The sequence below is a fragment of the Narcine bancroftii genome, unplaced genomic scaffold, assembly GCF_036971445.1.
Source record: "Narcine bancroftii isolate sNarBan1 unplaced genomic scaffold, sNarBan1.hap1 Scaffold_240, whole genome shotgun sequence".
NCBI lineage: Eukaryota > Metazoa > Chordata > Chondrichthyes > Torpediniformes > Narcinidae > Narcine > Narcine bancroftii.
The window spans coordinates 225056-244258 of NW_027211975.1; the positions used below are offsets into that span (position 1 = coordinate 225056).

Here is a 19203-nt window from a genome sequence, read left to right on the forward strand (position 1 = left end):
TGGGTGGGTAAGCAGGGGTGGGCAGAGGGTGTAGGTGAGGAGTAATGGGCAGGGGAAGTTATGGTGGTGCGAGGGGCAGTTAGAGGGAGGGCTGAGTAGAAGGAGGGGTGGATAGGGAAGAGGTCAAAGGGGAGGGGCAGGGCGAGTAGGGGAGGGGTGATTAGAGGGTGAGAGATGGGTAGAGGGAGGAACAGGTTAAGGGGAGAGGCAGTAGAGGGGCGTGTATAGGATGGGGTGGGTAGAGGCAGAGCGAGTGGAGTGAGGGGTGAGTAGAGGTTGGGTAAAGGACTGGTCAGGTAGAGGGATGGTGGGTCAAGGGTGAATAGAGGCCTAGAGCCTGAGGAGTGAGCAGGAAATTCTGAGTCCTGATGCAGGCCAAAATGGACACAGCCTGTGAATGCTGACTACATCTCCACAGGGACCAAATAGGTTTCCCTCAGGTCAAGCAAAGGGTGAACTTGAGCTACCTACTCCTGACCTGTAACATTATCCTCCTAAAGTTATATCCTAAAATTTAACATTACATACGTTGAAAGAAGAGAAAACATGCAGATGTTGTTGAAAATTTTCAATAAATATTTAGTTCGGCCCTCGACTTAGTCCAAGTTTTTAACTTTGGCCCTCCGTGAATTTGAGTTTGACACTCCTGCTCTACAGCAACTGTACCACACTGTGATTCAGCCAGCCAGGATGTAGTCCATCGACTTCATGCAGAAACTTTGCAGGGTGGTGGCTGGTAGCCTTGCCCACCTAAGTCTTCTCAGGAAATGCAATTGCTGTTCAACTGCATGAGAAGTGAGATGCTGTGAGTCCAAGTTAGGTCACTTCTTCAATGGAAACTTCTTAAGGAGAAGGTAATATTGTGTAATATATCAGACCAAAAGATGTAGGAGCAGGCGGGTACAGTTACACCATTCTGTCTTTCCAAACCATTCCTCTATTCGGTCATGAGCTGATCCATCCATTCTCCCACAGCCCCACTCCCCAGCCTTCTCTCCATAACCTTTGATACCCCGACTTTTCAGATACCTATCATTGTGCCTGCTCCAGACTCACAAATTCTCCTTGTGTTGCCTTTGAAGAAATGTCCACTTACACGAGCTGTGGTCATATCACCCCTGGTCCCTTTGTAGGCAAGACTTGAACTGGGTGGCCTCCATGAACCTTCCAAGACCCTGGCCCCGGTCTCTCTAAATAACTTCATTGCTAGTCACAACTAAAATGAAGCCGTCTCTCAAGTGACCTCCACTGTTAGTCACAATCAAAATGAAGCACTTTGACCTGTGGCAGGAGGGTCTTTTGGGAAACAATCCACCAAAAAGACCCAGTCATTCACAGAGAATGCTTTGCTCTGAATTCCACAAAAATGCTTGGCCACAAGATCTGCTTCAAAGAGCTGTGTTCTCTCCAGCAATCAGAATGGTTCTTCCTTGCAAAATCACTGTGTCTTTGCAAATGCATCAAATCTGGAACTGACTGTGACAAGCCTTCCCTCAGTTCTTCCAATGTATCGAATTGTCACTGGGCTGTTATTGTGTTGTGCTTGTGTGAAATGTTAAATGTTAGCTATGACCATTCAGTTCCTCCTGTCTATACTATCCCTTACAGTGATAATCCTATTTTAATAAAATGGGAGCTCTTAATACTCTATATCTCTGTTTTAAATGGGCACCATTCAAATCAGAAGTTGTCCCCTCTTAGACTCCACTACCATGGTAAACAACTTTCCCACGTCCACTCTATCCAGGTCTGTCAACATTTAAAATCCTTCTTCTGAACTCGGTTCAATCCAAGAGCTATCAAATTTTCCTCATATGCTCATCCCTTCATTCCAGGAGTCGTTCTTCTGAATCTTAACCACAGTGGACAAGAATGGCTGTTAAGGTGCTCTTGTAAAATGTAAAGGCTATTTTACTCTCTGTTCTCCACATCCTCAACTTTGACCCCACCAGGGTTTGGAGGGGGTTGGGATTGTTGTGCAGCTGAGCTCCACTCAGAACAGAATATCCCAATGTTCAGGTAATCAGCCATCCCTTGGGGTTCCCTCCAGGATCAGACATGTCACTCATTCTGCTCTGTCTGTTGGTCTCCCTCCAGGACGAGGACGTCCACTGAGATTCTGCTCATTGCCAAGGCCAACTCTCCTTTGGAATACCCAATTCAAGGAGTCGAGGTGCGGCCGATGAAAACCATCTTAATACCAGGTCAGGGAAAGGAATATTTGTCGCTCCACTGGAGTCTGTTCTCCTCGGTGATGCATAGCCCACTTTGCGATGAACTGCCTGCATCTGTAAGGCATCACAAGATTCCACTAACTGCAGTGGGATAATAACCAGATGGCACCTTTTAGTTTTGTCAGTGAAGGGATAACTGTTGGTGTGGGACAGGTTCAACAGCCAGAATGGCCTCCAATGTGTTAAAATCATTCTGTGATCCTGTTGTGAATTTTACTTTGATTACAGGTCTATTGGAAGATGAGAGAGAGAGAAAAAAAGAGAAAAATTTTTCCCTCCCAGTCTGAAGTAATGAGAGATGCACAGTGAGAGAGAGAGAGAGAGAGAGAGAGAGAGAGAGAGAGAGAGAGAGAGAGAGAGGGCAGAGATTGGGGAGCTCAGTGGTGACATAAAGCAGGTGGCATGTTTAGCATAGCAGTTAGCACGATGCTATTACAGTGCCAGACACTCGGGTTCGAATCTGCTGCTGTCTGTGAAGAGTCTGTATGCTCTCCCTGAGACTGTGGGAAAGAACCAGGAACCCATGTTCCAGAAATGTACCAGGATTGGTAGGTTACTTGGGTGGCATGGGTTTGGATGCCAGAAGGACTGTGACCATGTTGCATCTTTGAAATTAAAATAAAATGGAGGTCAGGTCATGTCCAAGATCTCAGGGCTGGTCAACCACAAGTGTGCTTGGCTGATGGGTGAATGGACTGGATCAGAGTAACTACTGCTGGGTCAAGGCCGGTCACATGGGGCTGTATATCTGTGATATCCCAGCATGCTCAGTCACTTCATAAAGGTGGTTGCAGCCACTGGCCAGGAAAAGGTCTTCCCCTGACTCTGGCTACTGGCTAGTGATTCACCCTGCAGTGGCTGACCCTTCCTGGGCTTCTTGCGCCTCCCAGAGCAGGCACCAGTCGGCTGTGAGGACACCACTGCCACCCACGATGCCCCTCTGGCAGGTACGAGGCATAAGGAGAGATTCAGCAAAGGCCAGGCGCAGTGACAAGCTTGCCGCCGGTCTGATGGAGGTAGTCTTCTGATATCCTGGACGTCTGGGGAAGCTTCAGCTGGCACTCGGGCTGTCAGAACTCACACCCCCCCCCCCCCCCCTCAGAGGGGCTGTACAGGGAAAGGGACCAATCCTCAGAGGTGGTCAGGGAGGAAGAAGAAATGCTGCAGACAATGTGATGCCAGCTGCTCCTCCCTCTGCCAGGTGACCATTCCCCACACCCCCCCCCCCCCCCACCCCGACAAGGCTGCACCTGGGATACAGAGAGTTGCGATTGCTCTTCCTGGCACTTCACTGACCCCACCATCCCTGGATTGCACCAAACAACACATCTCACCCAATCCCCAATGTCCCCATTGATCAATAAGACCATGACATAGCAGCAGAAATAGGCTATTCAGCCCATCGAGTCTGCAACACCATTTAATCATGAGCTGATTCATTTTCCCACTCAGCTCCACTGCCTGGCTTTCTCCCCAGGACCTATCAATTTCTGCCCTAAATACACACAAAGACTTGCTTCCATGACTACCTTTGGCAGCAAGTTCCACCCTCTGGCTGAAGAAATTCAAGTGGACACCCTTCAAACCTAAAGTTGTGCCCTTTCTACCATAGGAAACAACATTTCTATATTTACTCTATCCATGGCTTTCAACATTAAAAAATATTTCAATGAGATTCCTTCCCCCACCCCCACCATTCTCCTGAATTCAGAGTATAGGCCAAGAGCTGACAAACGCTCCTCATCTGATAAACGTTTAATTCCCAGAATCATCCTTGTGAACCTTCTCTGAATCCTCTCCAACATCAGCGCATCCTTTCTTAAATGAGGAGCCCAAAATTGCTCACAATACTCAAAGTGAGGTTTCATCTGTACCTTGTATAGCCTCAACATCACATCCACACCTTTACATCCATGGTGTTGTGGAGCTGTGGAAAAGGGAAGAGAGAGAGAGAGAGAGAGAGGGAGAGAGAGAAGTAGGGCTTGAGGAAAGGAGAAATAGGGATAGATGGGATGGGGCAGGAGGACTAACAGAAACTGGAGAAGTCAGTGTTAATGCCATCCGGTTGAAGAGGACCCAGACTGAAGATGAGGTGTTCCTCCAATGTGTGGCTGGTTTCAGTCTGGCAGTCCATGAGACCATGGACAGGTATATCCACAAGGAAATGGGGCAAGGATTTGAAATGGGTGGCCTCTGGGAGATCCCTGCTATAGCAGCAGACAGAGCTGAGGTGCTCAGTGAAGCAATCTCCCAGTCTGTGTCCAGTCTCACCGATGTAGAGGAGACCACAACAGAAGCACCAGATATAGGAGATGACCCCTGCAAGATTCAAAAGTGAAATGTTGCTGTTTGGAGCCCTGCATGGTGGTGTGGCAGAAAGTTTGGGTCCAAGTGGAGCATCTTCTGTAGGTATGAAGGGAACGATTGGTGGGGAGGGAGGAGTGGACAAGGGAGTCACAGTGGTAGTGGTCCCTGTGGAAGGTAGAGAGAGGAGGAGAGTGGAATATGTGTCAGATGGTGGTATCATACAGGAGGTGGCAGAAATGGAGGAGGGTGATAGTTTGGACACAGAGGCTGGTGAGCTGTTAGGTAAGGATGAGGGGAATCCTGAGCTTGTTGTGCATGGGGTGGAGTGGGCCAGGGAAGATGTGTGGGTAATGGAGGCCAAGTTGATGGCAGAAGAGGAGAAGCCACACTTTTTGAAGGAGGATGAGATGAGATGAGAATTCTCAGATGAGAATTAAAAATGTCTCCTGCCCCTTCCTAATTAGTGTGAAATTGAACTGTCTTTGCCCATTCATTGTGCCCCCTATTCTCATCAGACCAATATTTCTTTCCAGTTTTCATCCCTCCCTCTCACCCCATATGAATCAACCTCCTCCACCTGACCCCTTCATTTCTCTTGCCCCTCTCTCTCACTTTGTCGGGCACCTGGCTAGTGCCTCTGTCCATCTTCCTTCACCTCACCTTGATTCACCAATGCCCCACAGTCCCCTCTCCAAACCCTCGCACCCCTGTTCTTACATTGTCTATCTCCACTCTGTACTCTTCCCCATTGTGAAGGGTTCTGACCTGAAACATCAGCCATTCATTTTCTTGCATTGATATTGCCTGACCTGTTGAGTAAGACCATAAGATATAGGAGGAAAAGAAGGCCATTCAGCCCATTGTCCCCTCAGTCATTCCATCAGGATCTGATCCATTCTCCCAATCAGACACACTCCCCTGCTTTCTCCCCATCACCTTTGATATCCTGATATTCATCTCAGCCTTAAATGCACCCAACAGCCTGGCCTCCACAGCCACCCATGGTAGAAAATTCCAGAGGATCACCTCTCTCTAGCTAAAGAAATTCTTCCACATGCATCTCTGATTTAAACAATCCTGCTTGTCCTAGACTGCCTTATCATCTGAAACAACTCTGCCACATCTACTCCGTCCAGGTCTTTCAACATTCAAAATGGCTCTATGAAGTCTTCCTTGTTCTTCTGAACTCCAAGGAATTCAGTTCAAAACTGAACCCCGTACTCCTAGTGAGCCCTCGTCAGTCCCTTATTAAAGCCTCAACATCACGTCCCTGCTCTTCCAGATATGAATGCCAACATTGCATTCACCTTCTTCACTGACTGACCCTGGAGATTAAACATTAGGGTATCCTGCACAAGGAGTCCCAAGTCCCTTTGCACTTCTGAACTTTGAATTTCTCCCTTTTGAAATAATAATCTGCCCTTTTATTCCTTCTGCCAAAGTGCATGACCATATACCTCCCAGCATTGTATTTAATTTGCCATTATTTGCCTGTTCTCGTGATCTCTCTGCAGCTTTTGCATTTCCTCTTCACTTCCTACCCCTCCACCAATCTTTGTATTCTCCTGCAGATCGGGGTTGGCTTCAGATTTCAGAGTCTTACCACCCCAAAACATCTGCTTCTCACAGTCACACAGTGCAGGAACAGGCCTTGTGCTGGCCATTTCCATGGTGACACTGCCTGATCCATTGAGTGCCTCAGGTCATTGCTCCAGAATTGATCTGTTTCAAATGGTTTAATCTGCTTTAACCTTGGTGTTGCAGGTTTGAGCCTTCAAGCAAAGTTTCAACATTATTATGTGGTAAGTTTTATTGTTTATTTAAGACCATGAGTCATGGAGCAGAAATAGGCTATTCACCCCATCGAGGCTGTGCCACCATTCAATCATGACCTGATCCATTTTCGTCAGCCCTTCTCCTCATAACCTTTGATGCCCTGGCTAATCAAGGACCTATCAACCTCTCCCTTAAATACACCCAATGACTTGGCCTCCACAACTGCCTGGGCAATAACTTCCACAGATTCACCAGCCTCTGGCTAAAGGAATTCCTCTGCACCTCTGTTCTAAACAGACACCCTTCAATCCTGAAATAGTGCCTTCTTGTCCTGGACTCTCCCAACATAGGAAACAACCTCTGCCCATGCCCTTCAACATTCAAAATGTTTCAATGAGATCCCCTCTTCATTCTCCTAAATTCCTATGATTACAAGCCAAGAGCTGTCAAATGCTCCACAAATCCTTTCCTTCCTGGAATCATCTAGTTGAACCTCTTCTGAATCTTCTCCAATGTCAGCACATCCTCTCTTAAATGAGGAGTCCAAAACTGCTCACAGTACTCCATGAGGTCTCACCTGTTCCTTAAAAAGTCTCAATGTCACATCCCTATTCTTATGTTCTATTCCTCTTTAAGTTAATGCTTCAGGCTTCAGTAAAGCAGATTTAATCTGCAACTATCGGCCCAGACCTGGTCCTTGAGAGAAAAATGTTTTGTTTTTTCTTGTGTTAAACAATGAGTTGGTTTAACAATTAGTGCTTTTCACAAACATTTCGGAAAAGGATCATGGTAAAAGCTCCCATAATCCAGTATTCGATTGTAAATCTGGATGATCTGGCATCCTGGTGGCTCGTTAGCCTGGAGGTGGGGGTCCAACATGAGCAGGGTTCCTTGCCACAACTGGTATTGGGATCTGGATAACTCCAGGACTAGTAACATTGTTGTGTTTGAGGGTGGTCATGGAGTCAGGAGTGGTGGTTAATTTCCCATTTCCTTTCCACTCATTTGGTTAATTGGAAAATAAAACCAAAGAACACATAAACAGGGCTTTTGGCCCACCTAGACTATACCACAATTATTCTACCTAGTGTCACTGTCTATACCTGGACCATACCCCTCCCATCTATGTACCTCTCCAAAATTTTCTTAAATGTCATAATTCACCACTTCAGTTGACAGATCATTCCACACTCCCATCACACTCTGTGGGATGATGTTCCCCCTCATGTTCCCTTTAAGCTTCTCCCCTTTCTCCCTTAACCTGTTCTCTGGTTTTTGTCTCATCCAACCTTAGTGGAAAAAAAGCCTGCTTGGATTTGCTCTATCTCTACCCATCATAGAAGCATAGAAAATAGGTGCAGGAGTAGGCCATTTGGCCCTTCAAGCCTACACCTCCATTCATTTTGATCATGGCTGATCATCTACTCATTACCCAGTATCTTCCTTCTCTCCATACTCCCAATCCCACAAGGGCCAAATCTAACTCCCTCTTAAATATAGATAAGGAACCGGCTTCAACCACTTCCTGTGCCAAAGAATCCCACAGATTCACCACTCTCTGAGAGAGATTTTTTTCTCATCTCAGTCCTAAATTACTTCCCCCTTATCCTTAAACTGTGAGCCCGGTTCTGGTTTTCCCTGACATCGGGAACAACCTTCCTGGATCTAGTCTGTCCAATCTCTTAAGAATTTTATATGTTTCTATACCTCTATTGAGATCGAAGGGGGAAAAGCATAGGGGACCTATGAGGGGGAATTACTTCACTCAGAGGGTGGTGGGAGTGTGGAATGAGCATCCAGCCAAAGTGGTAGATGCAGGCTCAATTTTAATATTTAAGGAAAAGTTGGATAGGTATATATTTACAAGAGGCGTATGGAAGGTTATGAGGTGGGTGAGGGTCATTTGAACTAGCTGGAAGAAGGTGTTCGGGATAGACTCAAAGGGCCGAACTGCTTGTTTCTATGATGTAATTGTTAGATGGTTATATGGCTATAAATCTCCCCTCATTCATCCACGTTCCTGGAAATAAAGTCCCAAACCTGTTTAACCTTTCCCTGTAACCTAATTCCTCAAATCCCAGCCACATCCTAGTAAATCTCTGCACTCTTTCAAACTTTCAGATATCCTTCCTGTAGTTAAGTGACCAAAACTGTACACAAAATTCTAATGTCTCTTGTGCAACTTCACCATAACATCCTAACTTCTCTGCTCAATAATTTGTAAAATGTGTTATACAACTGTGTCATCTGTCGAAAAATGAGACAAACCGTTAATGAGAGGGTAATCTCCTTTAGTCCAGGAAACCCATTAGTCCGGCACAACTAAACTCCAGGATTATCCAAGTTTTATTGGAGTAGAGTCGAATCTTAATGAGTTTCCATTGCCCTGTTCGCATCGTTTTTAAAAAAAGAACATCAGCATCAGCGTTGACAAAAAGTGATGTGATGAACAAGGTGTAGAACAGACCAGGGACAGAGTAGGTGTGGGACTACACCTAAGTGAAATGAAGAACTATGAGTGTGATGTTTAACAGAGATGGACTGAGAGAACAAGCTCAGATGAAGGTCTCAGCGACATTATATTGATGAAGGTCTCAAGTTTATAAATAACTCTCCCTCCCCAACCCTACCTCTCTATGTCTCTCTGCCATTTTCTTTTCCTTTTTTAAAATATTTTTATTGAGTTTAACATATAAACTTGAATACAAAATTTTAAGGAAAACACATAACAAGTCATCTCATATGATACAAATACTAAAAAAAATTGGATGGAACTACATTAGACAGTTCCTTAATCTACATGAGAAACAAATTATTGAATTAATCTATGATAACCATGTTAACTCTATATTTACCAAATTAATCCAAATAAAAATAATTAAAAAAAATACCCCTAAAAACTAATTCTAATCTATCCCCTCCCTCTAATCAAAGTCACCTTGTAAAAGAAAAGGGAAATTGTGGATCAGGTAGCAACATCCAGACATCGCACAGAATCTCCGGAACGTTCAAATTTCTTAATTCATGATAGGATTTTATGAATGGCCCCCGCATCTTTACAATTGAAACTTTCTATCTTTAACATTGCATCTATTTGTCTCCAAGCTTAAATAGGACATTATATCATGTAAGCCACTGTGATGGGTAAGTGAAGAGTCATCTTTCCATTTCAATAAAATTGCTCATCTGGCTTTCAGCATGGTAAAGGTTGAAACTTTCTCCTGAGATGCAGATAGACGTAGATCTGGCTTACGTGAAAAACCAAACAAAGCAATTAATGGACATGGTTCTATATTAATCTTTAAAAAAATCATTGATAAGGTTTGGAAAATGTCTTTCAAAAATCTCTTTAAATTTGGGGACTCCCAAAACATATGGATCAGAGAAGCTTCGAAAATGTAACACTTTTCACATAGTGGATCAATATCTGCATAAAAATGAGATATGTAAGTTTGGCCCATATGTGTTCTATGTACCATCTAAAATTGTAATAAGCAATGTCTTACACAATGCCTGTCACTTTCAAATACACTGTAACCTCTTAGCCCCTCCCCATCTTCACTTGAACCTCCTGTTTTTCCCCCTTATTGTGCTGGGCATCACCCTCTCTCTATTTTAGCCTGGATAAAGGGTCCTGACCTTAAAAGTTGACTGACCATTTCCACCCACAGATGCTCTCTGACCCGTTGAGTTACTCCAGCCTCTCTTTGTCCAATCCAGTTCATATGGTTTGGCATAACTCTGCCCCAGCAGGACACAGGTCACCTGGAAGGTTGGACTACAAGGCTATTTTAAGTGGCATTTACAATCAGAATCAGAATCTATTGTTATGAACACATCACAAAATGTGTTTTGTGGCATTACTAATAAATATTGCTAAAAATTACATTAAAAAAAATAATAATTTTGTGCAAAAGAAGACAAAGAGAGGTAGTGTCTGTGGCTCATTGTCCATTCAGAAATCTGGTGGCAGAGGGGAAGAAGCTGTTTCTGTACCATTGGGTGTTCGTCTTCAGGCTCCAGTACCTTCTTCCTCATGGCAGCAGTGTGCAGTGTCCTGGGTGGTGGGGTTCTTAAGATAAAGACGCTGCTTTCTTGAGGCATAGCCCCTTGTAGAAGTCCTCGATGGAGAGGAGACCGATGCCCATGACGCCATGGGCAGAGTTCACAAACTCTCTGTCGTCCTTTCCTTTGATGCGTACTGGCACCTCCATACCAGACAATGATGTAACCAGTCAGAATGGTGTCCATGGCACACCTGGAGAAATTTGCAAGAGTCTTTGGTGACATACCAAATCTCCTCAAACCCCTCACTAAGAATAATCACTGGCGAACCTTCTTCATGGTTGCATTGACATGGAGGTCCCAGGATAGATCTTCAGAGATGTTGACTCATCTTTGGAATTTGAATTTGCAGGTAAAACTCACGGCAACCTTGGGGACGTTTGACGTGGCCGCCGAGGTGGATCAGGTGACCATCGATGGCATGGGCCAGATGCACCTGTCTCTCTCAAGCTCCCAAGTGGACAACTTGAACCGCCAGCTCCAGTTCGTTACCTATACCAACACGGTCTTCAACCCTAACACAGCTGACACAGGTGAGTGGTGAACTCAAGGCCAGGGCTGGAATTCCACTGGGTTTAAAGAGTCAGATCTGTTCTTCATGTTATTCCTGGTGAGTGGGTGGGTTAAGGTGAACCCTCACTTCCTCACCCCACATGATATCGTCATGCCCAAGACCTTAATACATTGTGTTGAACTTGGACTATTTCATTATTTCCTTCATGATCCACACCTCATAATCTCTTGCTAACTCATGAACATTCATCTCTGGTTTCAGCACCCTTCTTTGCTGCAGTCACACAGATATGATCAAGATTTCAGATTCCTTTATTGTCATGTAATAGTCCATAACATGTAATATTACCTAAAATTGCCTTCTGTAGGCCATAAGTCAAACAAAGCATTGCCATTAGTGTCGTCCAGTGGCCCTTACAGTAGGAGAGATAGAGAAGCAAAAGAGAGTCCCTTCAGAGTCACCGAGTGGTTGTAGATTCACCTCCAGCGGTCCTCCAGCCGCACAGACCCTGAGATCCAGATCCAAACCTCTGGTGCAACCAGGAAGCCTTCAGCTCTGATATTTGTTTCCCATGAGCCAGTCTCTTGAAGCCTGTAGTCTGTGCAGACCCAACTGCAGCCTGTGTGGGTCCCTCAGCAGTTGGCCTGCTGCCGTGGTCACCCTCCTCTGAAGACACAGCAAGAAATTAATTAATTGACTCAATGGGCTAATACAGAAAAAAATACATCTGGAATACAGACAAATATTCAGTGGCTTGGTGGAAAATAAATGTCTGAATTAGCCTGGCTGTCATCCCTGCCCTTGGACTCAAACCCATAACTTTCTGTACAGACAGAACATTTTACCATGTTCTGCTGCCCTCTTGGTTCTGTTAAGTGGATAGTAGCTGAAGCATTGCTGCATGTATCCCAACTTTAGCACCATGTTGTCTTCATCCATCCCCTCGCAGGCCAAAACGTTGCCAATTCCATAAAGATTTGTTAACAAAAATCTCCAGAGGATGGGCTTTGCATAGTTTGGGACCCATTATGCATAATATGAAAAGATCCCCAAGCAGCTTTTCAAGGCTTTGAGGTTATGGGGCAGTAGGAACTCCAGCAGGGGTCGCAAATGCTCAGGTACTCGTCTAATGACTCCATTCTCCATCACACACCAAAGTATAGCCAGATGTGAAGTGCAGAACACGTATTTCTTTTGGTTATATGTGAGATTTAGGGTTTTAGCTCTCTGGAGGAATTTTTGCAGGTTAGCATCGTGATGCTGCAGGTCATGGCCACTGATGGTCACATTGTCCAGGTAAGGAAATGTGGCTTTCAGTTGCTGGTCATCCATCATTTGGTCCATCTACCTCTGGAAGACCGAAACTCTATTCGTGACTCCTGAGGAAATGGTAGAGGGAGCCATCTGCTTCAAACACTGTGAATGGGCTGTCCTCTGGGTGGATTAGAAGCTGGTGATAGGCCGACTTGAGGCCATTGGTGGAGAAAACTGTATCGGGCAATCTTGTTCACCATGTTGGCTATGCAGGGGAGGGGGTAGATGTTCAAGAGGGTGAACCGGTTGATGGTCTGGCTGTAGTCTATGACCATCCTGTGCTTCTCTCTGGTCTTTACCACCACTACCTGTGTTCTCCAAGGGCTGGAGTCCTTAACCTCAGTCTTGATAAAGGCTCTGGTCCTGAGACCGTATTATCTGCTCTTAGTTGCCACAGGCCTACAGTCAGGAGTGAGGTTTTAAAACGTGGGGGGGACGGGGATGGTGGGACTTGGAGGGTGAACAGACCACAGATCATGAGGAATGGGTTGTGTTTGGGTCGCTGATTGGTTGCATTTGGGGAGATGGGTGGGTGTTTCAGCAGTTGGTTATTACGGACAGTGAGGGAGGGGAGGGGCCCGTCATATTCCATCAGAATACTTATAAGTTGGCACTGGAAATCCAGCCCCAGTATGACTGGTGTACAGAATTGTGGAATAATGAGCAATTTAAAATTCTTGTACTTGGTGCCACCCACGATTAGTGTTACTATGCAACTCCCTTGGATTATGGTCGAATAGGACTTGGAGGCCAGCGAGATTTTACACTGAACTGGGATCACTGTGAGGGAACAGAGCTGTTCAGTGCCGGGTACGTAAAGCTTTTGGTGCTTCTCGTGTCGAACAAGCAGTTCATAATGCGGCCGTTCAACTCAATGTCCATGGTGGACCTTGCTAATTGATGTGGGCTGCTCCAGTCCAGATCGATGGATGCCGGTGTCAGTTCGTTGTCTGACTCGCTGTTACTGTATGGGCGTGTCAGTGATCTGCAAGACATCCTCCCAGAAGATGACTGCCCCTATAGTTCACACGCAGTCACTGCCGGAAGTGAAGCCGGAAATGCCATTGACCCATCATGTTCAGGCCCTGCTGAGCTGTTTTCTGCAACCAGAAGTGAAGCCGTCCAAGATGGCCATGGTTGCTGTTTGCATGCAGGGCTGCAAAGGGGAGGTCTGGACCTAGTGTTCTTTTCTCCTGCAGCTGGAAGAGATCGCACTTCTGGCAGGACAGCTCTTCCGCGGGTGCACACCTTGGGTGCTCAATGATAGTGACTGCTGTTTGGGACCCCGCCTGGCGGCCGTATTGCTGGAAGAGTAAGTCTCTGCATTCTGTTAGACTGTCTCTAGTGCCTTGGCGAGATTGTCCATGTCCTACAAAGTCTGATTGCCCTTTTCCAAGAGTCTTTGTCTGATGTGATCAGACATGAGACTAGCCACACAGGTATCTCTGATCATCTCCTCCTGGTAGACGGCTGCTATAATCTCAGTGCAGCCAATGCTCTCCCCAGCTCCTGCAAGGCCTGAGTATATTCATCAAGTGAGTTATCAGGAGCTTGTCAACGGCTTCCCGGGAGATATCTGGCATAGATTACATTCTTTGGCATCAGGTACTGCTTTTGCAGGAGCCCCATAGTGGCTTAGTAAGTCTCACAGTCTCTAATCATCTGGAAAGCGTGGTGGCCGACCTGTGCAAACAGCGGGTCTCTCTTATCGACTTCTTCCCGAATGTCGTGCCACCTCATAAAGGCATTCAGGCAGTGCAGCCACTGATCAAATTTTACAGAGCCTTTGGATCCTGAGGGTCAGTGTCCAGCTTCTCTGCTTGAAAAACATTGTCCATGGTACATGGGTATAATGATTAAATTGTAGCACTATCAATTAGACCCAACAGATCAGAAGTCAAGATTAATAGGCTTTAATCACTATAAACTTTGTAGGCATCTCTTACAGGCTGTTGGCCTGATTCCAAGGCTGTGTACTAAGGGAGGGGATTGGGCTGTACCACCTTTATTAGGAATCCTGTGATACAGTGTTCCACCACAGTCACACCATGGCACTAATAAAATTGCACATTTATATAGCACTTATTGATACCGAGCTATAGTCGAAAATAATTGCGTCTCTGGAGGAGGGGAGTTTTAAAGAAAAAAATAGCTTTTCTGTAGTACAGTACTCTTCACATCCTGTACAAAATACCCCAGAGTAAGTCTGCTAATTTGTACACAGGTGGGTACCTAATGCAGGAACAAGTTAATAATCGGTTCACAATGTGTGCTTTATGCTTTGACGCAAATTAAAAATAAAATTTAAAAAAAGGAAGGATTATTGAGAGATTTGGTTCACGGTTCCTTTTATTGTCACATAAAAATACATTAAAAATGTAACATACAAGACATACTTCAACTGCCTGCCATAAGGCAGGCAAATAGTTGGCATAAGTGTCACTCGCACCTCTTATAGTACAAAAGAGAAGCAAACAAGAGTTCCTTTAGCGTCACTGAGTTTTCGTGGATTTGCTTCCAGCACTCATGCAGCCACTGCAGACTCCTGTTCGATCCATCTTCAACCCAAGCTCCAGATCCAAACCTTTGGCACAATCTTGAGCTCAAGGCCTCTTTGGATGCCTTTCTTGGCCTCAGTGTCCCCTCAAATCCTAGCCCAGATATCCAGTTCCCATGAGCCAGTCTCCAGCAGTCCGCAGCCCATGCGGGTCTCCGGACTGCAGGTCACCTACAGCCTCTGTGGGTCCCTTAGTCGCTGAGGCCCTCGCTGGTCCAACACCATGGTCACCGTCCTGCGAGTCATCTCCTCTGCCTCTCCTTCTTAACATGGAGTGTCCTCCCTGTTTCTGGTGCTAGAATTACGGAGGTGGGGAAGTGATTTGATTTGAGAATTGAGGTAGGAACTATAAAATTGGGGCTTTGCCTAACTGGCAGTTACTGTGGTAGAAATAATAACAAAGGCAGAGATAATGGGTGAATAAATGGCAATCAAGACGTGCACAGGTGGAGTTTAGGATGAGTTCAAACAATGAAAACCTTGTGGAAACATTTGAGATTTGCAACCTGCACTTTGTCAAAGGTTGGTCTGTTTGGTACTCATCCATTTGGAGACGGGAAGTGTTTAGACCTCTAAATGCATAAGGTGAAACATGAACAGGGTGCTGACATCTGTGGTGACAGAAATCAGAAGACTGTTCATATCACCTGATTGTGAATTCATTGGGAATGACCAGCAGCTCTTGGACAACTACATGAAGCAGTACTTGCCTTCAGCACTGATGGACACAAAGGAGGTTTCTTTACAGTCTATTGAAATATTGCTGGATTACAAAACATTTTGCTTCAATAACTGATATCATTGAATGTTCAAATCCATGCCTGGGGTATTCCTTGGGTTTGCATTAGCAGACAGTATAATGCAAAAAGGTTGATAGACAACAAGAGCATCTTTTCTTGTTAGGGGTGCCGGGCAATGCTCACAGTTGTTCTCAGACATCCTGTGAATACGCAAGTCCATCTGGGATATTGTGAGGATGTGCAAATACTTTTGGGATATTCTGAGGAGGTCAAGTCCTTCCTCCCTCCTTTCTCTGATAGCCCTACATCCACATTGCCCTAGAGTGATGAGCTTTGCACAGGCAACCTATTCACCATTGCTCTCTGCCTTTCAGTGCTGTTTGAAACTCATGGACACCAGGCTGCGTTCATCATCAAAATCCGGCACCCCATCATCCCAAAGCTTTACAATGTTGAGAGCCAGTCAGGTAAGTGTCAGCTGCCTTGAGGTCTGTCGATGACTGAAATGAAATCTTTGCCTGTGGCGGATATTGGAGGCTGAACCTCAAGCATAGGAACAGGGGCCATGAATTGGAGTCCCTTCTCCAACCTCAGCACCCCAACAAGGACTTTTTAAAAAATTTAAATTTAGACATACAGCACGGTAACAGGCCATTTCAGCCCACGAGCCTGTGCCACCCAATTTGCACCCAATTAACCGATAACCCCCGGTATGTTTCAAATGGTGGGAGGAAACCGGAGCCCACGCAGACATAGGGAAAACGTACAAACTCCTTACAGACAGTACAGGATTTGAACCCCGATCCTGATTGCAGGCACTACGCCCACCGTGCTGCCATTGCCATATTGTGCTGCCAGCTTCTATTCCTCAGTCATTCAATTGGGCCTCTGATCATCTGTGCATGCTGCCTCACGGTGCCGGAGACCCCAGTTGGATCCTGACCTCTAGTGCCGTTTGCACACTCTCTGTCATTGCATGTGTTTCCTTCCCCCCCCCCCCCCCCCCACACCCTGCCCCACCTTGGAGATCCAGTTCCCTCCCATGTCCCAGCAATTAAATAGCTGTTGCAAATTGCCCCCAGTGTTTAGGTTAGGGGTTGAATTTGGGGGTGTGAGGGGGAAGATGATAGGGATATGAGGGAAAATGAAATTGGATTGATGAAGAGTGTATAATTGGGTATTCCATGCTCAGCACATAATTGACGGGCTGAACGCCTGCGTCACTGCTGTTTATCTTGATGACCTGTCACGATTGAGTGAGCAGACCATGTTGCATTTTGCGAGGTAGGCCAGCCATGCGTTATTTTGACCAGGGCGCTGCCTGCAGCTCAGGAGTGTAAAACATGACAAGTCTACAAGTCATCAAGGCTGTTCTTGGCCTTTGTTCTGTACATTTTACCTCTGCGAATGGCTCAGATGGGCTAGTTCACTCCTTATGCTGCTGAATAGTTGGCCCCATAAGACACTGGAGCAGAAATAGGCTGTTCAGCTCATCGAGTCTGCCCCGCCATTTAATCATGAGCTGATTTCATTTTCCCATTCGGTCCCACTGCCAGCCTTCTCCCATAACCTTAGATACACCTGGGTAATCAATCTCTGCCTTAAGTACATCCAATGACCTGTTCTCCTCAACTACCTGTGGCAAATTCCAGAGGTTAACCACCCTCTAAGTGGATGACCTTCAATCCTGAAGTTGCGTCCTCCCTGGACTCTCCCACAATGAGAAACAACCTTTCTACATCTACACTGTCTCTGCCTTTCAACATTTATAATGTTTCAATCTTGTCCCTCTCTTCTCCCCACCCCCCACCATTCTCCAAATTCCAAATACAGGCCAAAAGCTGCCTTTCTTTAAAAATATTTTTATTGAGTTTAACAAAAGCCCTTTACATTAAATAAATCAAATCATATACATATCAAATGTAAATTGGAAGCATAACCAGAATTATTACATTACAGTACAACTTCAATTATCCAAAATTGGATTCTCTGAAATCCTCAGTTATCTGAAATTTTTAAAAAATTTGGATAAATGAGGATATCCAAAATCCTTGTTTATCTGAAATTTTTTCGGAGCCGAACTGACTGGGACCTCAGGCTTCCTGCGCCGGCAGCAGCGGACTTCGGGCTCTCGCAGTTGCAGCAGTAAGACCTCAAGCTCCCGGGCAGAGTGGTACCCTCGGGCTCCCGTCACAAGCGGGGCCTTGGTGGGGAGGTGTCGGCGATGGCCAGCATTTTTTTTGGGTGAGAATTAAACATTAATGCTTAAAAAGCCTTCCCTTGTTGTTTGTTGTTGTTTAAAAACTGTTATAAGTGATTTGCTGTAGCTACTGGGTTGTTTTTTGAAAATGACAAATTCTCTGAAAAATACATTTATCCGAAATGGGCCCAGTCCCATCCATTTTAGATAATCGGAGTTATACTGTAATTTATTTCATTCAGTACATTAAATTCTGTAATGTTATAATCAAGCAATTAAATCATAACTTGTACTATGTCCAAAAATAATATTGAATACACAAATTATACAAATAATACATGTAAAAATACCTCATAGAAGATATTTTATACTTCTTTGATGTGATCATGTTGCTTTGTGATATGATCTTCAATCTGTAGTTAACCCCCCCTTATCTTAATAATAAAAAGGAAAAAATGGAAGAAAATGTTATCTTCCTACTAATCTACCCCCTCCCTTTAAACAAGGTTATCTGTATATATTGTAAATATGAATCAAATAATGGCCCCAGACACCAGGCAGGGAATCCCTGGAGCATCAACACTACTTAAATTCTCAGATTATGATAATAATCCGTGAATGGGCCTCACATCTTATCAAATTCTTCTTTAACATTTTATTTAATTTTTCCAAGCTTAAATAAGACGTGGTATCATGTAACCATTGAATGTGAGTGGGTGAAACATTATCTTTCCACTTCATCAAAATTGCTCATTTAGCTATCAACAAAGCAAAAGCCAAGATTCTTTTCTGGGTTGAGGACAGAGATGTATCCTCTTCTTGAGAAACATCAAATAAAGCAATCAAAGGGGCATGGTTCTCATTTAGTCTTAAGAATTGTTAATAAAGTTTGGAAAATGTCTTTCCAAAAAATGTTACAAGTTCGGAAAATATATAAATCAATTAAGCTTCACAAATTTTACACATCACATAATGGATCCATACCAGGATTAAAAACAAGATCATTTAACTTTAGAAATGTGTATTCTGTGCACCACCTTAAATTGCAACAAACAATATTGTGTACAAAATTGTATCCCATTCCTCATCTGAGAATGCTCTATTCAAGTCGTTCTTAATCCTGGCCATTGAGACCATACTTAAATCCATAAAATTATTATAAATATTTGATATTAAACCTCCATGGAAAAATTGCAAATCAATAAATAGATTCGCTTCAGAGATTAGAGAAAAATCAGAAAGTTTGGACTGAACAAAATGGCTAATTTGTAAATATCTAAAGAAGTACCTATTAGAAAGATTAAATTTTGCTGATAGTTGTTCAAAAGAAACAAAATTACCTTGAAATAAAAATATCTTTAAAACTTTTAATGCCTAATCTATACCATTCCTTAAAACCTACATCTAATAAAGAGCGTTGGAAAAGATGATTCGTAACAATAGGAATGGCAAGAGATAAACTACGAAAACCAAAGAAATTCCTAAATTGTGTCTGT

General features: G+C 44.5%; 1 protein-coding gene across 12 annotated transcripts in view; it reads left to right on the plus strand.

Annotated features, from left to right (window-relative positions):
- LOC138750718 (beta-1,4 N-acetylgalactosaminyltransferase 1-like) overlaps positions 1–19203 on the plus strand; it is an 80360-nt gene that overhangs the window by 48747 nt on the left and 12410 nt on the right. For all 12 annotated transcript variants that reach the window (XM_069912819.1, XM_069912822.1, XM_069912824.1 and 9 more), the window contains 4 exons: positions 2098–2204; positions 6306–6343; positions 10735–10915; positions 15882–15974. In XM_069912819.1, coding sequence (XP_069768920.1) covers positions 2098–2204; positions 6306–6343; positions 10735–10915; positions 15882–15974 — 419 coding nt within the window. The remainder of the gene's footprint in view (positions 1–2097; positions 2205–6305; positions 6344–10734; positions 10916–15881; positions 15975–19203) is intronic.